Below are 27335 nucleotides of genomic sequence, written 5' to 3'. Positions count from 1 at the left end.
GCTCCTGGTCAGAGGCTTTGGTTAATCTTTATTTTACATGCAGTGTTACATTTCAACTTGACCAAGTTGGTGCAACCATTAAATATTTAGCATTTCATGAATATTAGATTGTTCTCTCCCAGGGGGTAGGTTTCCTCACCATGGTCTGTTAGAAACAGTATGAACACATTTAAAAAGGGCAGTGCCTGAGAAGCAGGGCTGAGAACCACAGTGTTTTAGTTGATTCAGATCTTAAAAATCTTTCAAGGCAGTACAGCATGTCGTTCATCCAGAAGATTAGATATTTCTTTAAAAGGCAGATTTCTAGAGTTCAGACGGTGTTAAGCAGATTTTTTTGGCCCCGACGGACACGTGAGTAAGTTGGAATCAGCTGTGCATTTTATGAAATGAACTGTTGTTCTTTCCACTGTGTCCTTTTTTTTTTAGCTCACCTGCTATCATGCTTTCCAGAGCAGTCACCATGGCTGGGGTCACTTCTCAAAAGATCAGCAAACACATCACGTTCCTTGCCAATGACCTTAATGGGACTCTCACTGCTAGCGCTTCACCTGTTCGCCCTAAACCAATATTGCTGCTGCTGCCATGGCTGGGTTCCAGACCGCAGGCCATTGCCAAATACTGTGAGATTTACTTCCGCACTGGCTTTGATGTGCTCATAGTGGAAAGTGAGGTGAGCCAGTTCCTGTGGCCTCGCTGGGGGTTGGAGCATGGTGGCCATGTGCTGGAGTTATTGGAGAGCGAGCGCTTCTCACAGCGCCCCCTACTGGTTCATGCTTTCTCCATAGGTGGATATACGTTTGCTCAGGTGCTTGTTCATGTGGCCAAAGACACTCAGCGTTACCAAGGGCTGACAAATAGGATCAGGGGTCACATCTACGACAGCCTTGTCATGGGATCGCTGGACCATATGGCCAACGGTATGTACACAAATAGCAATGTGAACACTAGCTTTTTTTGATGAAAAAAAGAAAAAGACATTTGTAATTTTTCAAAGAAACAAGAAAACATTTATGCGCAGCTGTTTTCAACATAATAATAATAATAATAATCATTGTTTTTGAGCAGCAAATCAGAATATTACAGTGATTTCTAAAGGATCAGATGACTGGAGCAATGATGCCAAAAATTCAGCTTTGAAATCACAGGAAAAAATTACATTTTAAAATGTATTCAAATAGAAAACAGTTATTTGAGATAGTAAAACTATTTCACATTTTTACAGCTTTTGCTGTACTTAGGATCAAATAAAGGTAAGCTTGGTGAGCAAAAGAGACTTCTTAAAAAACATCAAAAATCTTACTGTTTAAAAACGTTTGACTGGTAGTGTGTATATATATATATATACCTTCCTGTTTGCACTGGTTATTCCAGTTTTAATAGTACACTGTGAGTGTGCTATTAACTACCTCTCCCTTTTTTGTAATTTAATATGCCCGTGTGGTTCTGGTTGAAATTATCCCATAACAGATGCTTGATACATACTGGAAAATTAAAGTTGGCACTATAACCAAACATTGAGTCATAGACCATAATAAACCTATAAGCTTATTTGATTACTGAAAATAAATAAAATAAATAAAGTACATTTAATTCTTTTATATGATTTGCAGTGCATCGCACTACTACATGAAAAATTATTTTTTATCTCTTTTTATTCATTTAAATCTCTTACACTCACCAAGGCTTCATTCATTGAATCAAAAATTTTCATTTTCAGCATCATTACTCCAGTCTTCAGTGTTACATGATCCTCCAGAAATCATTCTAATATGCTGATCTTGTGCTCAAGAAACATGTCATATTGTTAATTTTTTTTTAAGGAAGGAACTTGTATGGCTTAATATAGCGTAAATTATGTCTCTCACTGAAATATGTAGTAAAAAAACCCATGTTTTAAACATATTTCGGTTTTTGGGGGGCGCCATTTTTTCAATGACGTCAAATGGTGAGCTACTTAGCGCTACCTGTTGCTATTTTTACCGCAACACAACTGAGAATACACAACTTGAGAAATAAAATATCGATACAGTGCCAAATTGTGCAGCTTTTCGTTGTAATTTTTTTTTTGTAGAAGAGCAACAAAAGAAGCAAATCAAGTCTTCACTGCTTTAAGACAAGGAGAAAAGTATGGGAAGATGCCTGTGGATGAATAAAACTTTCTAAAGACCCAAGTCTTTGTTCTCTCCACTTCAGCCCTGATGCTTTTGAGGGTTTTAGTAGACCACATCAATTGAAAGAGCTTACAAACGGCAGAGACAAGAAACCCTAGATGCCATCCTGGCAGGATGTGTACATGCTGAGGCTTGTCATGATACCGCAGCTACTAAAGGAGTTTCTTTTAGAGTTTTTTTTAGACTCATTGTGGGAAAATTGATGATATGACATTTGGTTTAAGCCTATGCTTATATCCATCACCACCTGTAAGCTCTTTCAGTATCTGTGGTCATCGTATCATTTTATTTTCCGAGTTGTGTTGCGGTAAAAATAGCAGCAGGTAGCTAAAGTAGCTCATAAGTGCAACCATTTTACACCATCGAAATAATGGCGCCTTCTATAGTCCAAAATTTGTATAAAACAACATGGATTTTTAAAATAACTTAAATCTTTCTTGGGTTTTCTACTACATATTTCAATAAGAAACAATTTATGTTATATTAAGCCATAAAACTGTGTATTCAAACTACATAAATGGGCCTAAAAATGTTCTGAGAGAAATTTATATTAATGAATTTCTTTTGCTTAATTATTTTGGGTTTGTTGTTTGTTGTCCAGGCCTGGGTAAAACCATAATGCCCCGGATGGAAGGTCTCGTGAGGTCGGCTAGCCTTCTGTACTTCCGTGTCTTCAAATACCAGACGGTTGACTACTTCGAATCCGCGATCGGCGTTTTCTGGAACACTCCTTTGACGGCGCCTGCTCTTTTCTTCTACTCTGAGAACGACGTAATGTGCGATTACAAGAGCTTGGAGAAGATGGCGGACTTCTGGAAGAGCCGTGGCCTACCTGTCGAGAGCAAGAAGTGGAAGGAGTCTGTTCATGCAGGTCACCTACGCACACACCCTCAGGAGTATCTGTCTGCGCTGGAGAACTTTGTGCAGTCTCTCAACATTGTGCCTTTGAAGGCCAAAATGTAACCACCCATCTCATTTAACGTCCACGTTTTACTGAAGTGCCTGGTTTAATTGTTACATAGACATTCTATACTCCTTGTTCAAGCGGTGCATTGTCAAATAGCAGTCTTGCAAAATCAGAATGTTTCTCAAAAGTCTTCTGTCTGTTGAAATATTTATGTGAGTACATGAAACCTATTTTAGCCAAAAAAATCATATCTGGTCAAGAAGAAGAATCTGAGCTCTCTACAATGTAAAGCTCCTGTACTTTGTCCAACATCCATTCAAAATGACTGTTTATGTATATTTGTTTTTCTTGAAATACACACCTGTGAATTTTTTTTGTTGTAGATATTTTTTGCTAAACTGTAAGTACTTGAATAACACTTAAAAAGGTTTATTAGACCTTTTTTAACAGTTAGTCATCATTTATATGACAATTTTAATAAATATTTAACATTTATAGTAAGGTCATTTGAATACACTGTCCTTTGATCCTTTATCTGTTTACCTCAAAAGAATAACCCTGACTAATTATTTGTTAATCTACAGAACTGACAAAATCTGAATAAAATTTATAATGCACTGTTTGACAGAATCTTGGTAAACCTATGCAATGTTTTTTTTTTTTTTTTAGCAATGACACATGGTAAAAATAAAGGTGTATGTTCAGGTATGCAAACAATATGGCACATACGAGTGAAGTGGGCCACTTAGGCTTTTGTATTGCATATTTCTATTCAGTATAGTATAATGGAGATATTTTATCTTTTGCCAACTGGCTTATTTTAAAACACTGTCAAAGTGTCCTGCTTTACAATGCATCAATGCAACAATGAAGGGTTTTTACTTTTTTTTTGTTGCTTCATCTTGCGAGAGTCAAATAAATCATTCTGATTAATGGTTTGTTTTGTCTGTTTGGATTAGATGTCTAGCAAAAGGGTTGTGTAAAATGAAACTTAGGACATAATTTGGCAGAATTTCATTAAAAGTTAAGTTCACTTCCAGAATTAAAATTTCCTAATAATTTACCCAACCCCATGTCATCCAAGATGTTCATGGCAGGAATTTTCACCATATAATGACCTTAAATGGTGGCCAACGGGTTGAAGGTTCAAATTGCAGTTTCAATGCAGCTTTAAAGGGTTCTACACGATCCTAGCTGAGGAATAAGGGTCTTATCTAGTGAAACGATTGTTTTTTTTGTTTTTTTTTTAACATTTACAATTTATATACTTTTTAATCTCTACACAGAGGACACACTAGACAAGATGAGACCAGCATTTGAGGTTACAAAGTATATAAATTGTATTTTTTTTTTAGAAAATAACATCGTTTTGCTAGATAAGACCCTTCTTTCCTCAGCTGTGATTGTTTAGAGCCATTTGAAGCTGCATTTTGGAAGTGAGTACAATTTTGTGCTGAAAGTGAACTTCTCTTTTAGGTCCATTATGGAGAAAATCCTGAAATGTTTTTCTCAAAAACCTTAAAGGGGGCATAACACACACACACACACACACACACACACACACACACACACTCATTGAGTACCATAAAGTAGAACTGCATCCTTCATCTCTCCAAAAAGTCTTTAGTTTTATATTTACATGCAGAGCTAAAGATTGAAAAGCGAGTGCTTGCCGATTGCTAACAAAACACATACATTTGAAACGTTTCACTTACCAGCTGCAGTTCTGAATCATGAATGGGATTCTTATAGCTGGGACCGCTCCATCGTTTAGTATCAAACGGTGTGGAAATCCAGCGTCGAACTGGGCCTTCAGTTCATCAACAAACACTTGCAAAACTCCATTTCTCCATTTGGCACAAAAATACTGTTATACTTCCAAATCGTTTTTGTTTTAAACTTTGGCCATGTTTAACATGGGAATCCAACTTTTTAATAGTGTAAATACCTTTAGTTCACTTTCAGAACAATAATGTACTCACCCCCCAAAATGTTCATGTCTTTCTTTCTTCAGTCATAAGGAAATGGTGTTTTTTGAGGGAAACATTTCAGGATTTCACTCCATATAACTTCTATGGTGCCCCCGAGTTTGAACTTCCAAAATGCAGTTTAAATGAGCTTCAAAGGCCTCAAAATGATCACAGCTGAGGAAGAACTGAAGAAGAGTCTTATCTAGCGAAACGATCAGTTATTTTCTAACAGCATTTACAACTTATATACCTTTTAATCTCAAACGCTGTTAACGCTCATCTTGCCGAGCTAGACAAGACGAGCATTTGAGGTTAAAAAGTATATAAATTGTAATTTTTTTTAGAAATGAACCCATTGTTTTGCTAGATAAGACCCTTCTTTCCTTGGCTGTGATCGTTTAGAACCCTTTGAAGCTGCATTTCGGAAGTACCACTGGGAGGCACCATAATGAGAATCCTAAAATGTTTACTCAAAAAACATAATTTCCTTACCACTAAAGAAAGAAAGACATTAACATCTTGGATGACAAGGAGGTGAGTACGTTATTTGTAAAAAAAATATGAAAGTGAACTACTCTTTTAACATGCATGAAACAGCATTAGACCCCCTTTTAATTTCTTTTCGACTGAAGAAAGAATGACATGAACATCTTGGATGACATTGGGTGAGTGAATTATCAGTAAATTTCCATTCTGGAAGTGAATCCTAATCCTTTAAAAATTAATGATTGAGTTGTTTTCCTCTAGAGGGCGCTTGTCGACTCAAAACCTCAATCGTCCGAGAGACGTTTGCACAGAAAGTGTAAATGCAGTAGTGAAATATATACAAATAAAAAACATATAGTTTGAAAGAAATCATTTTGAATGCTGTCATCCATTAGTCAGAAACGATTGTGATTGTGCTTTCTCTGCCAGCGGTGAGAAAAGTAACAGGTACCACATGGCAACCTCGTTTTCATAAATTAGTCTTAATACTAATTTTGACCTGAATAATAACACTGAGAATTTAATAACCATTTAACTGAAGAAGAAGAAGAAGAAGAAGAAGAAGAAGAAGAAGAAGAAAAAAACAGTGAATAGTTAAAATATAAAAATTATAATTTTGATCCATTTTACCTGGACCATCGTCTGGGCCACGCCCACTTCTTTTAAGATTAGCAAATTATCAAACTCCTTCTCTCTATAACCAAACCAAGCGTTAACCCCTCCTATCTCTGTAATTCTCCATATCTAACAAACATAACCTCATGACCATTTCTTGTAACAATGTTTCTCTGTGTTGAGTTCTCTTTGTGCCTGTGAGTGCTGCTTTGGCCATAGGCATGAGTGAATGTTACGCATCTGCAGGAATAAGAAAGTGCATTCAGGCCTGATCATGAGTGCAGGAGGCTGAGGCAGGGCTCAGAGATGATCCGCTACTCATGACCACAAACCCTCTCAGTCCCACCAGCAACATGGATGATTTCAGGACGAGCACCAGTGGCGCAGGCAACACGCTGTTTGGAGAGACTTTAACGCGGGTGAGGGAAAGCTTTAATATTTTGACATTTAATTCAGCATTTTTTATATTCAATAAAAAACGGTAACTTTTTAGTTTTAAGTGTTTATTAGTGCAGAAACACGAATTTTAAGATTGTTTAATGCTTATTGATCAAGTTAGAACTCTTAAGCAAGCATATGCTCAACTACTTTAGCCTCTGTATTTGCTAATGTCAACATTGTTTTCTTTCAGCACACAGTTGTTAATCTGGCTATTGGTGGACTCACATCTCTGTTTGTCCTAGTGAGTATTAGTGACCACACACACACACACACGTTTAGTTAGCTGTCTAAATATAGGGTTTGCACTAGCGTTATTGTTTTGTCAGTTACCCGGATGTGCGGCCATGGGATACTCGAATGTAAACAACAGCATTGGTTGCACTGTTTTGAATACATTGTTCTGCTAATTTATGCAGTCTAATCCACAGAAAACAATGTGTGGAAGTTGCTAAATCATATAGAGAAGGACTTAGTAAGCAGGAAAGGGTGCAATATTTTGACAAACTGAAATTAATAGGTGGTAAAGTTACATACAAGCAGTATTTATTAAGATATTAGCCTAATATTTCACCTACCTGACCGGAAATGGTTAAAACAAACACAAATGTTGTCAAGATTCTTGCACTGGAAATCCTGGTTCAGTTTGGACAACCACAAACGCCTTTTGTTCCTTGATTTGTTAGTGTTACCAATTTTGCCAACTGATGACGCTATTTTTTTACCCCCTCTCTGTACTTTTTAGTAATTTTAATTGCTTTCTCATTTTCAGGTAACTGTCATCAGTTCGTTTGTGCTCCCCACACCTCCTCCGACAGCATTAAATATCTTCTTTGTGGTCTGCATCATCATGATTTGTTCTTCTGTATTGGTGCTGGTTAGTTCTGCATATACAATTTCTATCTATGATCTGTAAGTTCTGTTTTTTTTTTCTTTTTAATAATCATTAACCTGAATCAAAATCTTTATTTGTTGATCATTTTTGTCAAATCATGGGAGTTTTACAATTTAGTTTTCTACTGTGCTACTTGCTCACAATGCTCTAGCACGATGTTTGATTCTTTGGGTAGTGTTTCTTGTAGTGTTTACAGTCAAGCCCGAAATTATTCATACCCCTGGCAAATTCTGACTTAAAGTTACTTTTATTCAACCAGCGAGTTTTTTTTTTTTTTGACCGGAAATGACACAGGCTTCTCCCAAAAGAAAATAAGACTGTGTACAAGAGGCATCATTGCGGAAAAAAAATTTCTCAGCTTTTATTTACATCTGAACAAAAAGTGGCATGTCCAAAATGATTCATACCCTTTGCAAACTCTCACAGTCTATGGGAAAATCCAAAGTTCTATACCATTCCAAATAGTCCAAGCTGTTCTAAAGCATCCTAATTACCCTGATTCATTGGAAACTGCTGTTTTATTCCATGGAATGTCTGGATACTGGATTCTGATTGGCTGGCAGGTGTGCAGTAAAACCGTTTAATGCACAGGTAGTTCCAAGTCAGTTTAATCACCGTTCTATATTAATGCGCTGCTTTAATTGATGCACGCAAAAGCACAGAGAGAGAGCGAGAGAGAGAGAGGGGGAGGGGGAGGTCGGAGATCGCATTGTGCTGCGCACATACATAAACTTCTTGTCAACGCTTGCCTGCGATCCTTATTAAAATAGCCTAGATAGTAGATCGCTACATTATATTCCTCAGCAACGGAGTGGTAAAACTGCTGTTTTTAAATGAATCGTTGTTTGTAGAGAGAGACGCACAGCATGCAGGTATGTACACACACACACACACACACACACACAACTGTCATCTCTCTTGCCTTCACACTCTCTCTTGGTCGATCGATAATCTACTGAAACAAATGCTATATTCCATTCAAATAAATGTGATTTTACCGGACTATTTAATCTCTGTGTCTGAATTGAAGCGGCCAGAAGCTTGAGTTGATGCTTGAGCTGCGTGTCATAACACGAAAATAACCGTCTTTTTTATCCATTCAGTCAAATTTTGCGCTGCAAATATCAATCCTAGTTTTAATTTGTCTATAACTTCGCAAATGACCATGGAATAAGCGGGATAATCAACGGCTTGCCGTGCGTTAAAGGATTTAAATTAAAATTAAATTAATATTAGCCTCCACGTCGTGCATTTAAAATCCTTTAATGCACGGCAAACCGTTGATTATCCCTTACTTAATCAACTCAACAGGTGAAAAACAGAAGCTCTCTGCTGATGGTTTGTGGACAGTCATGGCTAAGACAAAGGAGCTCGCTGAGGACCTGCGGCTGCGCATTGTGGCTGTTCACAAGTCAGGAAATGGCTATAAGACCATATCTAAATGATTTGAAGTTTCACCACCAAGCCCATCCTGATGAATCTGGGCTCTGCTGGTGGCAACATCTCAAGGCAGACAGTCCAACGGACACTGCACACCACTGGGTTCCACGGACGCAGACCAAGGAGGACACCACTTCTCCAGATAAGGCACACAAAAGCCTGCTTGGCCTTTGCAAATGCTCATCTGGACAAAGAAGAAGACTTCTGGTCTTCTGTTTTATGGTCAGATAAAACACAAATTTAGTTGTTTGGCCACAATGATGTAGCCTTCATTTGGCGTAATATATGAGAAGCCTTCAACCCTAAGAACACCATCCCTACTGTCAAACATGGAGGTTTTGGGGGTGTTTTCAGCTGGTGGACCAGGGAACCTAATCACAGTAAACGGCACCATGAAAACGGAGCAATACATCAAAATTATAACAACAACATTCATAACAACAACCAGTGGACATTTCAGCATGACAATGACCCAAAACACAGCAAAAGTGGTGAAGAAATGGTTAGCAGACAAAAACATTAACATTTTGCAGTGGCCCAGCCAGAGTCCTGACTTAAATCCAATTGAGAATCTGTGGAGGGAGCTAAAGATCAGGGTGATGGCAAGGAGACCCTCCAACCTGAAAGAGTTGGAGCTCATCGCTAAAGATGATTGGGCAAAAATACCAGTGGAGACAAAAAGCAAAAAGCTGGTCAGCAATTATAGGAAGTGTTTGATTGCTGTAATAGCCATTAAAGGCTTTTCTATTGATTATTGAGAAGGGTATGAATAATTTTGGACATGCCACTTTTTGTTCAAATGTAAATAAAAGATGAGTAATAATTTTTTTCCACAATGATGCCTCTTGTACATCGTCTTATTATCTTCTGGGAGACGTCTGTCATTTCTAATCAAAGAAAAAAACTTGCTGGTTGAATAAAAGAAACTTTAAGTCAGAATTTGCCAGGGGTATGAATAATTTCGGGCTTGACTGTATGTATACAGTAAAAAGTAATATGCATAAATTCATTAAAAACAAGTTTCTCTGTTCTTTTGCAGATAGCCTGGTATCGTCAAGGTGATCTGGACCCAAAGTTTCGTGGTCTGATTTATTATTCCATAGGTTTTATTTTCCTCCTCTGTCTGTGTGCTAATCTGTACTTCCATGATGTCGGAAGATGACACGATTCAGACATAAGACTTGAATTGTTCTCCTTCATAATTTTTTTGTCAGAAGTGGGATGTGATTTGACAATATTTGATTATGTGTGCACAGGTGAAAATCTACCAGTTTTTATTTATATATTTGGACAGTTTTTTTGAGGATGCCAAACCTTAACATTTATACGCTAAATATTATTTACTGTTGCTGTCAACAGCAGTATTTCAGTTAGTTGAAATGTTTTGATTTTTGTTCTGTGAACAATAATGGTGGCAAAGGTCTAAACAATGACAATAAATAAAATATTATGCATATACTATGGGAATAAAATGTTTTATGAGTCGGAGACCATGGTGACTATTGTAGTGAGTCTGGATTTTTTTAATGTGGAAATCCTTTTTTAAGACCAATATCAAAACACACTATGAATTAATTAATATTATTATTATAGCAATTGATTTTAAGTCTTATCCACTTTATTCACCTTTTAGTTCACATCAAATCATGTGGTGTGAATATAAAATTACAAATATTCTGTCGTCTCAATTAATATAAGCTTGTGGAAACAGCATGCAGACAAATTTACGCTACCTGTCAAAGTATTTGAGCAGTAAGATTTTTAATGTTTTTAAAGAAGTCTTTTTTGCTCACTAAACCTGCGTTTATTTGATCCAAAATACAGCAAAAACTGTAAAATTCTTACTATTTCAGTAAAATATTTTTACTATTTAAAATAACTTTTCTATTTGAATACATTTTAAAATGTAATTTATTCCTGTGATTTCAAAGCTAAAAAAACATATTATTATTATTATTATAATGTTGAAAACAGCTGAGCAGATTTGTTTCAGGTTGTTTTGATGAATAGAAAGTTCAGAAGAACAGCATTTATCTGAAATAGAAATCTTTTGTAACAATATAAATGCCTTTATCATCACTTTTGGTCAATTTAAAGCATCCTTGCTAAATACAAATTAATAATTTATATAATTTATATTAAACAAATGATACTGACTCCAAGCTTTTGAATGCTAAAGTGCATAATGTTGCAAAAGGATTTATTTCAGATAAAAGCTGATCTTTGGATCTTTCTATTGATCGAAGAATTCTGAAAAAAAAGTACTTAACTGTTTTAGAAATTGATTGATTAAAAATTGAATTAGAATGATTTTTGAAGGATCATGTGACACTGATGACTGGAGGAGTAATGATTCTGAAAATGCAGCTTTGATCACAGGAATAAATTACATTTTATTATCATTTATTTTGAATAGAAAGCAGTTATTTTAAATGGTATTTTGGATCAAATGAATGCAGGTAAATCTTACTGTTCAAAAACTTTTGACTGGTAGTGTAGGCTATATAATACGTTTAAATAGTTGGACATGCAGAATAGCTTTCCACATTGTGATTTATAAGAAACGACTGCCATCTTGTGGTGTGTATGTGAATAACAATTACCCTTTAGATTATTTTATTAATCAATGTAAAAACAGTGTTTTGGATGTTCATTATCCTTATTCGACTATATTAAATATATTATTATTATTAGTGATAGTATTATGTTAATGACTCCACGGTGTGTGTGAATTAATACATTTGATGGCCTCTTAAATTACAAAGAATTAAAACTCTTTAGTAGATCTGTACTATTTATAGGCTACTAGTTTTGGGCTTAAATTGGGTAACACTGTTGTGACGTCATTTCTAAGACTTCAAACCGGCTCCGTCAGATGACGTTCTGTGTTGACGTCGCTCGTTGATATGATGGGACGGTCCCGTTATTCCAGTCGGCAAGCGATGGAGCACACGAGGAAAACCATTGTCCGCTACCGAAGCCGTTTTATACTAGATTACGCGGCGTGGATGTGTTGCGTTTTCATCCTAAACGCGTACGCGGCGTCTGCAGCTCACCTGCGCCAGTGTAAAGAGGTGAGAGATCATTCCCGCTCATGTTTCTGCGTTCATAGTCAGCGTTCGTTGCGTTAAATACACTCATGCAGTTCGGCTTGTTTTTTATGCCTCCGTGGTTGTTTGTCATACATTTGCTGTACTTTTGGAATCAATATTTCTACTGACACGTGGAACAAGAAAATGTAGGTTGTCACACGTTACAATAACCAAAGTAACAGGTGCGTCAGATACTCTACAGATAGATTGAGTAGCCGGAACCAATGAGAAGTACTGTCTGAATAAGTTAAAATATGGTTTAGATTGTCAATTCAGTTATTATTTGTGGTTTTATTTGCTTTATCATGTAACAATGATAGGAAATCAGACTGTCACACTGTCAAAGCCTTCTGGAGAGCATCTAAACACTCTTTTACCAAAGATTGTTTCTCGAGAGGCTTCTTGAGGAGCCTTAAATCACGTCTCTTGAAGTTCTTACAAGAACCGTCAATTCTGTCAGTGGTTCCGTCAGTAACCCTTTCAAGAAGAAACATTTAAGGCTTTTGAGCTTCTGAATGCATATTTAGGTTTTTTGAAATCAGATTTTTAGGGACATTTTTGTTTTTTGCAGTATTGCAGTTTATTTAAATCCTGCATTTGTTACAGGATACAAATATATCATGGTTTTAAAGTCTTTTGTGTTTTTGATTATGGCCTACTAATAGGGGTGGGCGATATGGTAAAAATATCATATCACGATTTTTTCAAGAAATATCACGATTCACGATTTTATCACGATTCTTTGTCATGTTGGTTTTACTTTTTTACAAGTTGTCTGAGTAGTACAGCCAAATTAATTTTTCTATTTTAAAACCAAAACCTTACAAGGTAACAAAATATAAAATAAAAAGAATGGCAGATGTTTAAGCCAAAGTGGGCGAAGACAAAAAATCTTTGTCATTATTTTCTTTGTTTTTAAAAAATAAGAACAAAGATAAGCTACATGTTACAAATACACATACTATACAAATAAAACAAACAGTGCTTTAATTTTCAGGTACAGTCCATATATTTATCAGTAGCATTCAAGAAATTTAATTAACAAATATAAAAATAAAACACTATATACATTATATACATAAATTATACATAGAAGCAACATTTAAAGCAACTGTATTGAAGTTCTTCAGTCAAGAGCAGTGAGTGATTTTCCTTTGTGTTTTGTTTTATTAGTGTATCATCACCCAAAAATGACAATTCTGTCATCATTTACTCACTCTCGCATTTTTTTAAGCATAAAACATGCTGAACATAAAACTTATTTTGAATAATGTGGGTAACCAAACAGTTGCTGGGTCCCCAGTTACTTCCATATATTTTATTTATTTATTTTAAGTCAGTGGGGACCAGCTACTGTTACCCACATTCTTCAAAATATCTTCTTTTGTGTTAAGCACAAGAAAATTTTTTTTATAGAGATTTAGGACATGTGAGTGACAACATTTTTGGGTGTACTGTCCCTTTAATGACAATCGACAGCATGTTTAGCTCTGTCGCAGAGCTGCACGCATCTATACCGGCGCGCATCCGTTTTACTCTTAACTGTTTACTTTCACTTTAGACAACCGACTGTGTTTATATGTAATCCTTGCGTGTTTTTGACAGTATAAGCAAATTAAACGCCAAAGATAGCTCAGTTTAGTAATCAGGTGCTGTTTGACAGGCTTTTAGCGCACGTGCTTCAGGTTTACGCGCTCATGAAGCGCATGCCAGAACAGCGCGCGGACCAAATGGCGTTATTTTACCGGCAAGACTTTGAAGCACATTCAAATAATGTACTTTTGTGATCGCGAATATGAATAAGTGCAGTGTCCCGTGAGTGAATGTACAGTATATTAAGACGGAGGCACACTGTAGCACGATACTACGATATTTATTCAAAAGCAGATCGTGGAGACATTTTAATCGTCCACGATCAAAAATCGTCATATCGCACACCCCTACCTACTAAGATATCTTTAGCTTTTCGGATGCATATTGATTAATGTCAGTCCTAAGTTCTTACAAGAACTGTAAATTCTGTCAGTGGTTTCTTCAGTAACCTTTTCAGGAGGAAACATCTGAGGCTCTGAATGCATATTTAGGTTTTTTGAAATCAGATTTTTAGGGACAGTTTTGTTGTTATTACAGTACTGCAGTTTATTTGAATCTTGCATTTGTTACAGGATACAAATATATCATAGTTTTTCAGTTATTTTAAAGTCTTTTGTGTGTTTGATTATGGCATACAAAGGTATCTTGATCTTTACGGATGCATATTGATTAATGTCAGTCCTAAGTTCTTACAAGAACCGTAAATTCTGTCAGTGGTTCCTTCAGTAACCCTTTCAAGAGGAAACATTTGAGGCTCTGAATGCATATTTAGTTTTTTGAAATCAGATTTTTAGGGACATTTTTTGTTCTTGCAGTATTGCAGTTTATTTAACTCCTGCATTTGATACAGGATTCAAATATATCATTTTCAGTTATTTTAAAGTCTTGTGTGTGTTTGATTATGGCCTATTAAGGTATCTTGAGCTTTTTGGATGCATATTGTTTAATGTCAGTCCTAAGTTCTTACAAGAACCGTAAATTCTGTCAGTGGTTCCTTCAGTAACCCTTTCAGGAGGAAACATTTGAGGCATTTGAGGCTCTAAATGCATATTTAGGTTTTTTGAAATGACATTTTTAGGGACATTTTTTGTTTTTACAGTATTGCAGTTTATTTAAATCCTGCATTTGATACAGGATACAAATATATCATGTTTTTCATTTAATTTAAAGTCTTTTGTGTGTTTGATTATGGCCTGTACAGTATCTTGAGTTTTTTGGATGCATATTGATTAATGTCAGTCCTAAGTTCTTACAAGAACCGTAAATTCTGTCAGTGGTTCCTTCAGTAACCCTTTCAAGAGGAAACATTTGAGGCTCTGAATGCATATTTAGTTTTTTGAAATCAGATTTTTAGGGACAGTTTTTGTTCTTGCAGTATTGCAGTTTATTTAAATCCTGCATTTGATACAGGATACAAATATATCATGGTTTTTCAGTCATTTCAAAGTCTTTTGTGTGTTTGATTATGTCCTATAAGGCAGGGGTGCCCAACCCTGTTCCTGGAGATCTACTATCCTACAAAGTTCAGCTCCAACCCTGAAGAATCACACCTGAACCAGCTAACTAATCTCTTAAGCAGCACTTGATAATTACAGACAGCTGTATTGGAGCAGGGCTGGAACAAAAATCTGCAGGTAGGTAGATCTCCAGGAGCAGGGTTGAGCAGCCCTGCTATAAGGTATCTTGAGCTTTTCGGATGCGTATTGATTAAGAAGCTGATATGCTTTTTGTCTCGGTATATTGATTGGTGTCAGATTGCTGTATTGGGATGGGCATCCCATTTTAAATGTCTTTGTCATCACTGAAATAATGTGTTAGAATCCTGGCAGGGTGTGTGTGTTTTTTGTCTAACTGTTATGGTAATGGATGAATAAGGTTCCAGTGGAGTGCTAAGCGGAGCTTTTCACAGAGATGGTCAGCCCTGCGTGCCCATCTCAAGAGCCTGGTGATATGATGCTAAGAATAGCCTCGCTGAAACCGCTTTCACTGAGAGCTCAGCACCTCCTCTGGCCTTTGTGCACGGAAAAACTGTGACTGTTAAAATCCCTGTGTGTCCCATAAACCAAAAGATTGACTGGAGTGCTTGGCTAAGAATAAGGTACAATATTGCAGAATGGACCTATTTGGCTTATGCATTTGTAGAAATCAGATGCTCCCTCAAAGACGCATTAATATCCTGTGAAGCCTGGCATATAAAATCATAGTCAGTTTTTTTTTCTGAAACGGTTATTGAACCTTTAGATGAATTAAAAAAGGTTTGCGTGTGTGTTTTACCATATATGACACAACAGGGTTTCATAGTATTACGTACATTGGAAAATTTAGGGTTTGACTTTCAAAGCTGATTCCTCATAACCAATATTTGCAGAAGTACTAAAATATTCATCTTTTTTTATAATAGTACTAAAGTGATTATAGTGGCTGGACTGAAAGTGTTGATTTAACTTTACATTATTACATGAATTTAAGTAAGCTGTCTTGCATTGTCGTTATATCCATCAGTTGCCCATTAATACTGTATCTTTGGTAATGGACTAGGCTTTTGTATGGTAATATCCGAGGCTTGTTCCTGTTTTGCGCTGTGTCTCTCAGTCTGTCCTCCCGTATGTTGACCCGCAGGGCATTCTGGGTTTTATTATCAGCTTCCTCCTGATGGCTGCCTTTCCTTCCCAGTCACTCAATAAGTGCTGGATGATCTGCGGGAATGTGATGTTAAAGAAATGGTTCAGAGGTTTTCTGTTGCGTTTTGGCCAAACCAAATAGTCCCATATCAGCAAAATCAGTAAATCTGTAATATGCTGATTAGTGGTGGTCGTTTTGATTTATCTCAGTGACTCTTTTGAATCTGTTTGCTAGAAGAGTGGCTCAAATTTGTACACAGATTATTTTTTTTTGTTTTATTATTTTTTTGCAATTCTGATTTTATTTATTTATTTATAACTCTCAATTGTGGTTTATATCATGCCATGTAAAAAGTTTGTAAAAAAAAAAAAGACAGAATTGCAAGTTTATATCCCACTATTCTGAGTATACATCTTGCAATTATGACTTCATAACTCGCAATTGCAGTTTTTGTCATGCAATTCTGAGAGAATTTTTTTTTAGAATTGTGGAATATAAACTTGCAATTCAGATTTTTTTCTCAGAATTGCGTGATATAAATTGCAGTTGCGAGTTATGAAGTCAGAATTGTGTGATTATAAACTACAGTTGTCAGTTATAAAGTTAAAATTGCAAGATTATACAATATCACAATTCTGATTTTTCCCCCCTCCGAATTGCAGTTTATATCACACAATTTTGAGAAAAAAAGTCAGAATTGTAAGTGTATATCCCACAAGTCTGACTTTATATCTTGCAATTCTGGCTTTATAACTCACAATTGTAGTTTATATCACACAATTCTGAGAAAAAAGTCGGAATTGCCAGTTTATATCACACAATTTTAACTTTATAACTCCTAATTGCAGTTTATGTCATGCAATTGTGAGAAAATTGAGAATTGTGAGTCTTGCAATTTTAACTTTATAACTCAGAGTTGTAGTTTATATCCCACAATTTTAATTTCATATCTTGCAATTCTGACTTTATAATTCCCAATTGCAGTTTATCACACAATTTAGAGAAAAAAGGTCAGAATTGTGAGTTTATATCTTGCAATTTTGACCCTAATAACTCACAATTGTAGTTTATATCACACTATTCTGAGAAAAAGGTCAGAATTGCGAGTTTATATCCCACAATTCAGACAGTTGTGAGTTTATATCTTGCAATTTTAACTTTATAACTCACAATTGTAGTTTATATCTTACAATTCTAACTTTATAACTCGCAATTGAAGTTTATGTCTTACAATTCTAACTTTATGTCTTGCAATTCTGATTGAATTGCAATTGCAAGTTTATATCAGGCAATTTTGAGAAAAAGTCACAATTCTGACTTTATATCCTGTAATTCTCGCTTTATAACTCACAATTGCAGTTTATATCACGCGATTCTGAAAAAAGTCAGAATTGTGAGTTTTTATCCTGCAGTTTTAAGTTTATAACTCACAATTGCATTTTATATCCCACAATTCTGATTTTATATCTTGCAATTCTGATTGAATTGCAATTGCGAGTTTATATCAGGCAATTCTGAGGAAAAAGTCACAATTCTCACTTTATGTCCTGCAATTTTAACTTTATAACTTACAATTCTAACGTTATATCTTGCAATTCTGACTTTATAACTCCCAATTGGAGTTTATCACACAATTTTGAGAAAAAAGTCAGATTTGTGAGTTCATATCTCACAGTTTTTAACTTAATAACTCACACTTGTAGTCAGAATTGTCAGTTTATATCTTTCAATTTTGATTCTGTAACTCACAATTGCATTTTATATCCCACAATTTTGACTATTTCATGCAATTCTGAGCAAAAAAATTCTGAATTGTGACTTCATATCTTGCCATTCTGACTCTATAACTCCTAATTGCAGTTTATATCACGCAATTTTAATTTCATATCTTGCAATTCTGACTTTATAACTCCAAATTGCAGTTTATCACACAATTTAGAGAAAAAAGGTCAGAATTGTGAGTTTATATCTTGCAATTTTGACCCTAATAACTCACAATTGTAGTTTATATCACACTATTCTGAGAAAAAAGTCAGAATTGCCAGTTTATATCACACAATTTTAATTTTATAATTTGCAGTTGCAATTTATATCGCATGATTCTGAGAAAAAGGTCAGAATTGCAAGTTTATATCCCACAATTCTGCTTTTATTCTGAGAAAGAATTGACAGTTGTGAGTTTATATCTTGCAATTTTAACTTTATAACTTGCAATTGTAGTTTATATCTTACAATTCTAACTTTATATCTTGCAAGTCTGATTGAATCGCAATTGCAAGTTTATATCAGGCAATTTTGAGAAAAAGTCACAATTCTGGCTTTATATCCTGCAATTCTCACTTTATAACTCACAATTGCAGTTTATATCACGCGATTCTGAAAAAAGTCAGAATTGTGAGTTTTTATCCTGCAATTTTAACTTTATAACTCACAATTGCATTTTATATCCCACAATTCTGATTTTATATCTTGCAATTCTGATTGAATTGCAATTGCGAGTTTATATCAGGCAATTCTGAGGAAAAAGTCACAATTCTCACTTTATGTCCTGCAATTTTAACTTTATAACATACAATTCTAACGTTACATCTTGCAATTCTGACTTTATAACTCCCAATTGGAGTTTATCACACAATTTTGAGAAAAAAGTCAGATTTGTGAGTTCATATCCCACAGTTTTTAACTTTATAACTCACACTTGCAGTCAGAATTGTCAGTTTATATCTTTCAATTTTGATTCTGTAACTCACAATTGCATTTTATATCCCACAATTTTGACTTAATTTCATGCAATTCTGAGCAAAAAAAGTCTGAACTGTGACTTCATATCTTGCCATTCTGACTCTATAACTCCTAATTGCAGTTTATATCACGCAATTTTAAGAAAAAAAGTCATTAATAAGTTATCCCTGTTTGTTCAGGAAGAAATCACAGTTCATCCAGTTTGTTCGGTTAATTCCCAAAAAAGCTATGTTTTTAATTTGCTTGTGCTTTAAAAAGATTTGTTCAAAAACTAAAGATCCCTTCACGATTGAAACCCCACTAATGCTGATGTCTGGAGAGGAAAGGGTGCGACCACCACAATCTCAGGACAGATGACTCATGCATTTATTAAGTCATGTTACGACCTGTTTTACTGTCCTCTTCATTAAATCCACACAATACTCAAATGTCCATGTGCTTTACTTTTTCACAGTAAAACTTCACACATCCACACCCACAAAACACAAGTGTCTTGTTAAATTTAGACGTGTTATTTGTTTTTTCGCAGGCGGACTACTACTTTCAGTACACGGAGTGTGACAGCACTGGGTCCAGATGGAGGGTGGCCATTCCTCTGAATCCAGGAGAGTGTACAGGACTACCAGAACCTGTGCAGGGCACCGACTGCAGTAGGTTCACATAGTGTGTTACCCAGACAGAAAGAGGGGACTTTGGGAAATGGACATTGCATGTTTGTTTGGATGTTCATGCATGAGTGTGTGCACTAATTTGATCCCATGTATGCTGAATGGCAAGTGTGTGTATTTGAACAGCATTTTTGTCAACCTTATCAGCACAGAGGAATTTCCTCTTGGACAGAATATGTTCAATGGCCCCTGAGAAATCATTCCCAAAACCTCACAGAGTCATCGGCCCATGTGTTTAATTTTAGTCAAGTGTAGTATGGGTGAAAGCAGCTAAAGGCAATCTGAAAAATTAAAAACTTTTTACTTAATAAATGTATGTGGTTTGTGCACATTATTAATATATTCTTAAATTCATCATTTTCTGCCCTTGAGATGACTTTTCTAGCATAACCAAGACTCCAAAGGTGAAAAAAAAATTGGGCAGGATTGGGCTTTATAACTCGCAATTGGGAGTTTATATAACACAATTCTGACTTAATAATAACTTGCATTTCAGAGGAAAAAAATTCCATGATTCTGACTTTATATCTTGCAATTTTAACTTTATAACTCACAGTTTTAGTTTATCTCACACAATTCTGAGAAAAAAAGTCAGAATTGTGAGTTTGAGTTTTAACTTTATATCTATCCAAAGAAACTACTTGCATATTTGTCCATCCATCCTTTATTATTTTATTTAAATGTATTTAAATTATTTATTTTTATTTTTCATTTAAAATATTTTTATTTTATTATTATTTATCGTATTTGTATTATTTTTTTAATTGTTATTTTTATTTTCTTATTTTTCTTATTTTTTTAATTGTTATTTTCATTTATTTATTTATTTATTTTTTTTTTTTTCATTTCATCTTCATTTTTTTCTAATTTTTTTTCTAATAGTTTTAATTTTTAAATGTTATTTTTTAGTCTATTTGTTGTTTTTATATTTATTTATAATATATTTTTTCATAATTTTTTTTCATTTTTATTCTTTTATTTTAATTGTTATTTAATTTTTTTTTACATTATTTTATTTTTTGACATTTTTATTTTTATTTTCTTATTTATTTTTAACTGTTATTTTCATTTTAATTTATTTATTATTTAAGTTTTCTTAAAATATTTTCTTTTCTTTTTTAATTTCTTTAATTATGTTTAAATTTAATTATTTTTATTTATTTTTATTTGACTTTTCTTATTTGAGTTTGAATTTTATTTTGTTAACGTTTAAAAATTTTTTATTTTATTTTTTGTTTTATTTTTAATTTTTTTAATTTAACTTTTTTTAAATTTGTATTTTTATTCTTTTATTTTTATTAAAAACAATTTATTATTTTAATTTTAACGTTTAATTTAATTTAATTTTATTTTATTTTTCCAAGCAAGTTATTATTTAGCCAAAAATTATTTCTTATTTAGCCAAAAAGCTAGCATGATCTAACAAACATTCTTTCCTTATTTCTGTCTTTCTCACTTGTCTACATCAGTGGACTGAATATTATGGCCTTACTGATCTGTATTAATTATTGTGATGCACTTATCCCGTCCAGTATTCAGATTGCTGATTGATCTGGTCAGTATGATTTTTCTATGGCATTAACTGTACAGTACATTTGGCTTTGTCCTTTGGTCAGCATTCTCGTGCGAGGCGGGGGAGTTTCTGGAGATGTCTGCTCAGGAGTGCACTCAGTGTGCGGCTGGCACTTACTCGTTGGGCAGCGGGCTGCGTTTCGATGAGTGGGACGACATCCCTCCTGGATTCAGCAGCCTGGCAACCAACCCTGATAACGCACCAGACGGACAGAATGCGTCCACCTGCAGCAGGTCAGTTCTTTTGGAGGGGTCAGCCATCTATAAAAGACTGTTTTGAAGACCAGTCAAGTATTGATTATGCATTCTGTGTATTTGTCCAACACTTAATAGAAATAAAATCCAAATGCATAAAAGACAATGTGCATATCAGATACAGTTTTACTTGCAGCCAGTCAGATATATCTGAAATGAATGTTCCCAATCCAAGTTCTCATCAAAGTCTTTGCAACAAACACTGTATTTTTGCCCTTTCCCTTTATTTATTTATTTATTTATTTACTATCAGTGCACGCTAAGATTAAAGCATGCACAGACTTATTTGTGCAGGCACATGCACACGCACACTTCCAGGGATATAAAAACAATACAAGAAATAAAGCAATCATTTATTTTTATCCTGTTATATAACTCAAGACTGTAGTCAACACAATGTGTGTGTGTCTTGTGTATTTGTGTGAATTTAGTGCAAATTGGGTTGCTCAGGGCTCGTATCTGGAGTCCAACCGAGATGAGTGTACTGTGTCTCTGATCTACACTGTACACTTGAAGAAGCCGGGGTCAGTGTCCTTTGACTACCAGTATGTGGATAACAGCATCTTCTTTGAGTTCTTTGTAAGTTTGGAACCTATTATTGCTCTGGGATGTGTGCAGGATATTTTAAGATATCAAAAGCAGCTGTTCTCTATTGTATAAATCAAATGTTCAATGTTTTGGACAGATTCAGAACGACCAGTGTCAAGAGATGGACCAGGATGCAAATAAAAAATGGATCAAATTGACTACTCATGGAGAGTGGGGAACACATAGTGTAAGTTAAAAAACATGCTTTTTCATACTATTATTTATTAGGGGCCAAGCCCGAAGGGCTGTAGCCCTTATTGTATCTGTGTGTTTTCTTATTATTTTCGTCCAATGGGAATTTATAGCAGCCTTATGAATGGAAAATAGGAAAATTATAAGATTTGGCACAATTAAAGTGATGGCCATGAATAGTTATCTGACCAAATTTGGGGTCTCTAGAACCAACTGTATAGTGCCACCACTAGTTCAAAGATTCAACATTTAAATGGTAATAACTCTTGAATCACTAATGTAGGTGTAAACTTAGTACACCTGATTCCTCTCCTCATGCTGCTCACATTTAATATCTTACATTAAGACTCCACCCATTACAATAGCAGCCATTTTGAAAAGTACAGTATTCAGTTTTTTTGATGCTCCTCCTTGAGTATTTATCCAATTCTTCCCAAAATTGGTTCGGATGAACTTTGGACTAAGCTGCACAATATTTATTTATTTATCTTTGTTCAAAAGTTATGATGTTACAGTAGGGCTGGGCAATATATCGAACGATATTGTGAGGCGCGTTTAGTCAATGAAGCCGGTGCTTTGATTAGTAGTAAATCTCCATCACGTGCGTTCCGCTCAGGTCCCAATGGAGCGGCAATTGATACACAGAGACGTAAATCTCTGACAAGCTACGCCATATCGAGCTTAATATCGCTTTCGATATTTAGCGCGATATGGCGTAGCTTGTCAGAGATTTACGTCTCTTTGTATCAATTGCCGCTCCAGCGGGACCTGAGCGGAACGCACATGATGGAGATTTACTACTAATCAAAGCACCGGCTTCATTGACTAAACGCGCCTCACAATATCGTTCGATATATTGCCCAGCCCTATGTTGCAGTAAACGAGGTTGACCCAAAATTGGCTCAGAGGCTATATCTTGGCCAAACTTTGATCAATTGAGATGAAACTTGGTATGATTCATCAACACCATGCTCTGAGGGTCCATGCCATAGTTGAGAACAGCGCCACCTATGGGTTGTGAGATATCAAAAATGCACATTTTTGCTTATAACTTTTGAACAATGATCAAAAAAATCATTATATTATTAGTGTCTGTGGATTCCTTGGGTCATGCCGAATCTGTTTTATAAGTTCAATTTTATAAGTTCATTCTCGCCGATAATTCTGAACTGGCTGTTTTTCATGTTCATTTAAGTTCTGTTTTTTTTGTTCTTCCTGCTTTGCACTGCACTACAGCCCTTTTGGCGGCTTGGCTCCGTAGTCGCTGCTTGCAGCTATATTTATTATTATTATTATTAGGGCTGTCCCCGAATAGTCGAAGATTCGATGCATCGATATGCGGAGCCTGATTCGACCACGGATCTCACAGTCGAATCTTCGCGGGTGAAACGAGCATTACACCATTTTGGCAATATAGGGGTGCTCAATGTCTAACTGCACACAGAACTACTAGATTTTGTACGGACATATTAAGTTATAAACAGCCTTAGATTATGATAATGCAGTAAAAACAAAAGTGAAAAGAAAGAAGCGTTCAATAAATATTTTTAACGTGTTTGTGAACAAATCCAACCACCCCTGTGACAGATTTAATTTTCACTTGCCCTGATCCATGATGAGATGAGGACGGCAGGGATTAGGCGGCGATCACACCGAACGCGTTTTTGCCATTGGAGGCGCATCTTTTGAATGGTTTTCTGTTGGCAGTGAGCGTTCTGCGCTCCGTTAATGCGTCCCCGGCGCCTCGCGTTTTTGCAGGAGCGCTCTGAGCGCCTGAAGTTGAAAAAAAAAATCAACTCTGAGCGGAAAAACGCCCAACGTTATTCGCGTTCTTTCCCATTGTCCAATCTTTCGGGTCTTCGAAAGTTTACCGTCGCTTAAAAAGTCCGCAGACTGCAAGAAATAGAGGAGAAACCTTTGGTGTCTATCATGGGAAACCAGGGGCTGTATTATTTAGGGTTTCTGCTAATATGACAGTTTACTTAACAGCAAAAAAAATAGATTTTAGAGCGTTCGCGCTATAATCCTTTGATTTGACTGACAGGACAGCTGTTTTGGTCGTTGCTTAGCAAAAAAGGCAGTGCTGTGCGCCTTGCGTTTTTAGAGCTAAAAGACGCGTTCTGTCTTTTTTATTTAAACCTAAATAAGTTTGTCTGTCAGTTTTGCAGTCAGGCAGGCAGTTTTGGTCGCTTTATTAAAAGTTGTTGCTGTGTGCAGTGTGTAAAATAAAATAAAAATTGTTTTACCCTCCTGCTGACTATAGTGTCGTGTCCCTCCTATCCCATTCACACACACACACACATACGCCTAGATGATTCGACTATCGGTCGACTATAGAAAGATTCGAAAATTCTGATTCGACTATGAAAATTCTTAGTCGGGGACAGCCCTAATTATTATTATTATTATTATTATTATTATATACACTCAAGCTTTCAATTTGAAAAGTTTGAGGATTTTATAACTTTTTGAAAAGTCTATTCTGCTCACCAAGGTTGCATTTATTTGATTAGCAAAGCTGAATTTTCAGCATCGTTACTCCAGTCTTCAGTGTTACATGATCCTTCAGAAATCATTCTGATATGCTGATTTGCTGCTTAAGAAACATCATTTACTGTATATTATCAATGTTAAAAAGTTGTTTTCCTCATATGAGCAGGTGAAGCTGAATTCTGGCACTAATATCCTCTACTGGAGAACCACTAGAGTCACACTCGGCTCCAAAGCGGTCAAACCTGTACTCTTGAAGAACATACGGATTGAAGGTGAGGACGTATTACGAGTGTGTTCTCTATTTAAATCTGACAAAAAAAACCTTCTCCTCATTGAAAAATTATATGGCACCATTTTTCTCCTTCAGGCGTGGCATATACATCAGAGTGTTTCCCGTGTAAACCTGGGACATTCAGTCGCACCCCGGGCTCCTCCTCGTGTGAGTCCTGTCCACGGGACACATACTCTGGCCGAGGGGCCAGCTCCTGCACACCTTGCAACACAAAAACACACTACGCCTGTAAGTACAGTACATGCATATACATACCACACAGGCCTTTTTCTGGTAAATGCAGAGGCCCATATGGGCCATTCTACAGAATTGGTCCAAAGTTTTTTGAGATTTGCTTACATCTACGTAGTAAATATATTTTATTTGCCATTTTATTCGCTTTTTTAAAGGTAAATCAATAACAATTAGATTTTTAACAATATTTTAAGTGTAATATATGAGATTTTGTTTTATTTTGAATTCAAGGTTTTTTTAGTCCTAGTTTGAATGTACTGTACATTAAACCAAAAAATATCATAACATCTAATTTAGTATACTTTATTTTTGACAAAACATCCCATGTTTCGGTCATGACGGTAATGCTTTGGTAGCGACCACATCACATTAGAGAATTTGTACCTTGCAAACTAAAACACTACTAAAACTACTACTAAATACTAAAATATTAAAAAAATGCATAACCGTACTAAAATTTAGTTTATTTCCTCTAAATATGAGGATTATGTGTTCCCTTTTGTCACAACAATGATGACATGTTTCGTCGTGACTGTTTCGGTAGTGGCAATTTTAACACCCACTACTGGTCACTACCGAAACTCCACCAAATGTTTTGATAGTGAATGTTTCAGTAGTGACAATTTTATATTGTTTTGAACCTAGCTCAAAAATGCAAATCAGCACATGGTTAGCTAGCACACTTCTGAACAGTGATACGCATATAAAAACTAAATGTTACAGAATAACTTCCGAAAAAGAACTTGCATAGAGTTTCATAATTTACAAATAAAATATAATATATATATATATATATATATATATATATATATATATATATATATATTAGGGCCGGGACTTTAATGCGTTAATTTAGATTAATTAATTACACAAAAATAACGCGTTAAATTTTTTTAGCACATTTTAATCGCACTTAATTTTGCACCGTGGAACGTTTCTCACTGGATGACTCAGCGGACCGATTACACTGGAGCACCAACTAGCGTTCAGACCAGTCTATGGTTCAGACAAAGGAATGCGCATATCACCGCAGCACATCGAGCCTCAAGTATCACCTCAATGCTTTTAAAGAAGGTCTACCTACCTATAGGGTACCTGGATTTCTGAAATGTAGGCTAGTATATTTCTAAATATCCCAGTGTTTCCCCTACCATTATCTTAGGGGGGTGCGTTTACAATGTCTCCTCCAAGAAAACACGGACTGGGTCGCGGACTCCATTCATAAAAACCGAAATTTACTATAGCGTGGAATGCCACGTAAAATTCGTCGATTTTTGGATTGATAAATCAAAAGTTCGTCTGTCACTTAATTCAAATCGCGATATGGACTAGTGTCTGTCAAAACTGAAATGCAAAAAGACTGTTTTAATATGAATCCTGCATGTACCGTTTGCCTCTGTATGTTAGAATGGCTGAGAGGCGTTTTTTTTTTACTGCACGCGTGATGCTCCCGTTAATTTTTGGCATTTGCATCTCACATGAACAGATAGACTCAATCTCCAAAGCTACTGTCAGTGTCACTTTTACCGTTTCATTTGAGAAAACTAGCATCATATCATACTTTACACACAGAAACTTCACGGCAACCTGTCAAAATAAAAGTACGGTTTAACATGAAACAGAACAATATTCCTATTTAAATAATTGACAAAAAAACAATATATATGATAAAAAATAAATAAAACAACATAATTAACCACTTAATTGTAGAAAAAAATACTAAGATTATTATTTAAATGTTAAATTATTATTTATTGATTTTAACAGCAAACCTCTGTTTGTTTGCCAAAAATTAAAAAGGTTTATTTTTCATTTGATTAAAAATAAATAAATGTTTATGCTTTCATTTGATTATGAGAAAAATTAAAACACAAGAATTTCTTAAAAAAAAAAAAGCAAAAGATTGTAAAGCCCTATTGTTCAAAATGTTAAAATAGAGAGTTTTGGATTTATTTTTTCACTGAAATAAATGTTTTCGTTATTACACAAAGTAGGGTAAAGTACCGAGAAAAAAAGTATGGAAACCTAGGGGAAACACTGTATCCTATTGCTACACTTAATGGCAATATT

The 27335-nt window shown here is 35.2% G+C and overlaps 3 protein-coding genes across 3 annotated transcripts in view; all 3 read left to right on the top strand.

Moving 5' to 3' along the window:
- Positions 1 to 439: 439 nt before the first annotated feature.
- Positions 440 to 3397, top strand: LOC141346224 (transmembrane protein 53). The gene is made up of 2 exons (XM_073851126.1): positions 440 to 917; positions 2773 to 3397. Exons 1-2 carry the CDS (start codon positions 440 to 442, stop codon positions 3132 to 3134), a joined length of 840 nt encoding a protein of 279 aa, XP_073707227.1. The 3' UTR covers positions 3135 to 3397.
- A 3105-nt stretch (positions 3398 to 6502) lies between these two features.
- Positions 6503 to 10181, top strand: LOC141345132 (transmembrane protein 243-like). Its single transcript, XM_073850013.1, has 4 exons — positions 6503 to 6568; positions 6781 to 6831; positions 7360 to 7464; positions 9962 to 10181. Exons 1-4 carry the CDS (start codon positions 6503 to 6505, stop codon positions 10082 to 10084), a joined length of 345 nt encoding a protein of 114 aa, XP_073706114.1. The 3' UTR covers positions 10085 to 10181.
- A 1683-nt stretch (positions 10182 to 11864) lies between these two features.
- elapor2a (endosome-lysosome associated apoptosis and autophagy regulator family member 2a) overlaps positions 11865 to 27335 on the top strand; it is a 36029-nt gene continuing 20558 nt past the window's right edge. Inside the window, exons 1-7 of the mRNA XM_073851014.1 lie at positions 11865 to 11996; positions 19501 to 19621; positions 21256 to 21445; positions 21898 to 22045; positions 22152 to 22241; positions 24906 to 25011; positions 25107 to 25259. Of these exons, the coding sequence (XP_073707115.1) occupies positions 11865 to 11996; positions 19501 to 19621; positions 21256 to 21445; positions 21898 to 22045; positions 22152 to 22241; positions 24906 to 25011; positions 25107 to 25259 (940 nt within the window). The remainder of the gene's footprint in view (positions 11997 to 19500; positions 19622 to 21255; positions 21446 to 21897; positions 22046 to 22151; positions 22242 to 24905; positions 25012 to 25106; positions 25260 to 27335) is intronic.

This window comes from Garra rufa, chromosome 11 (assembly GCF_049309525.1).
Source record: "Garra rufa chromosome 11, GarRuf1.0, whole genome shotgun sequence".
In the NCBI taxonomy this organism is placed as follows: Eukaryota; Metazoa; Chordata; class Actinopteri; order Cypriniformes; family Cyprinidae; genus Garra; species Garra rufa.
The sequence above is the reverse complement of the archived record's forward strand: the minus strand, read 5'-3'. Positions and strand labels throughout refer to the sequence as shown.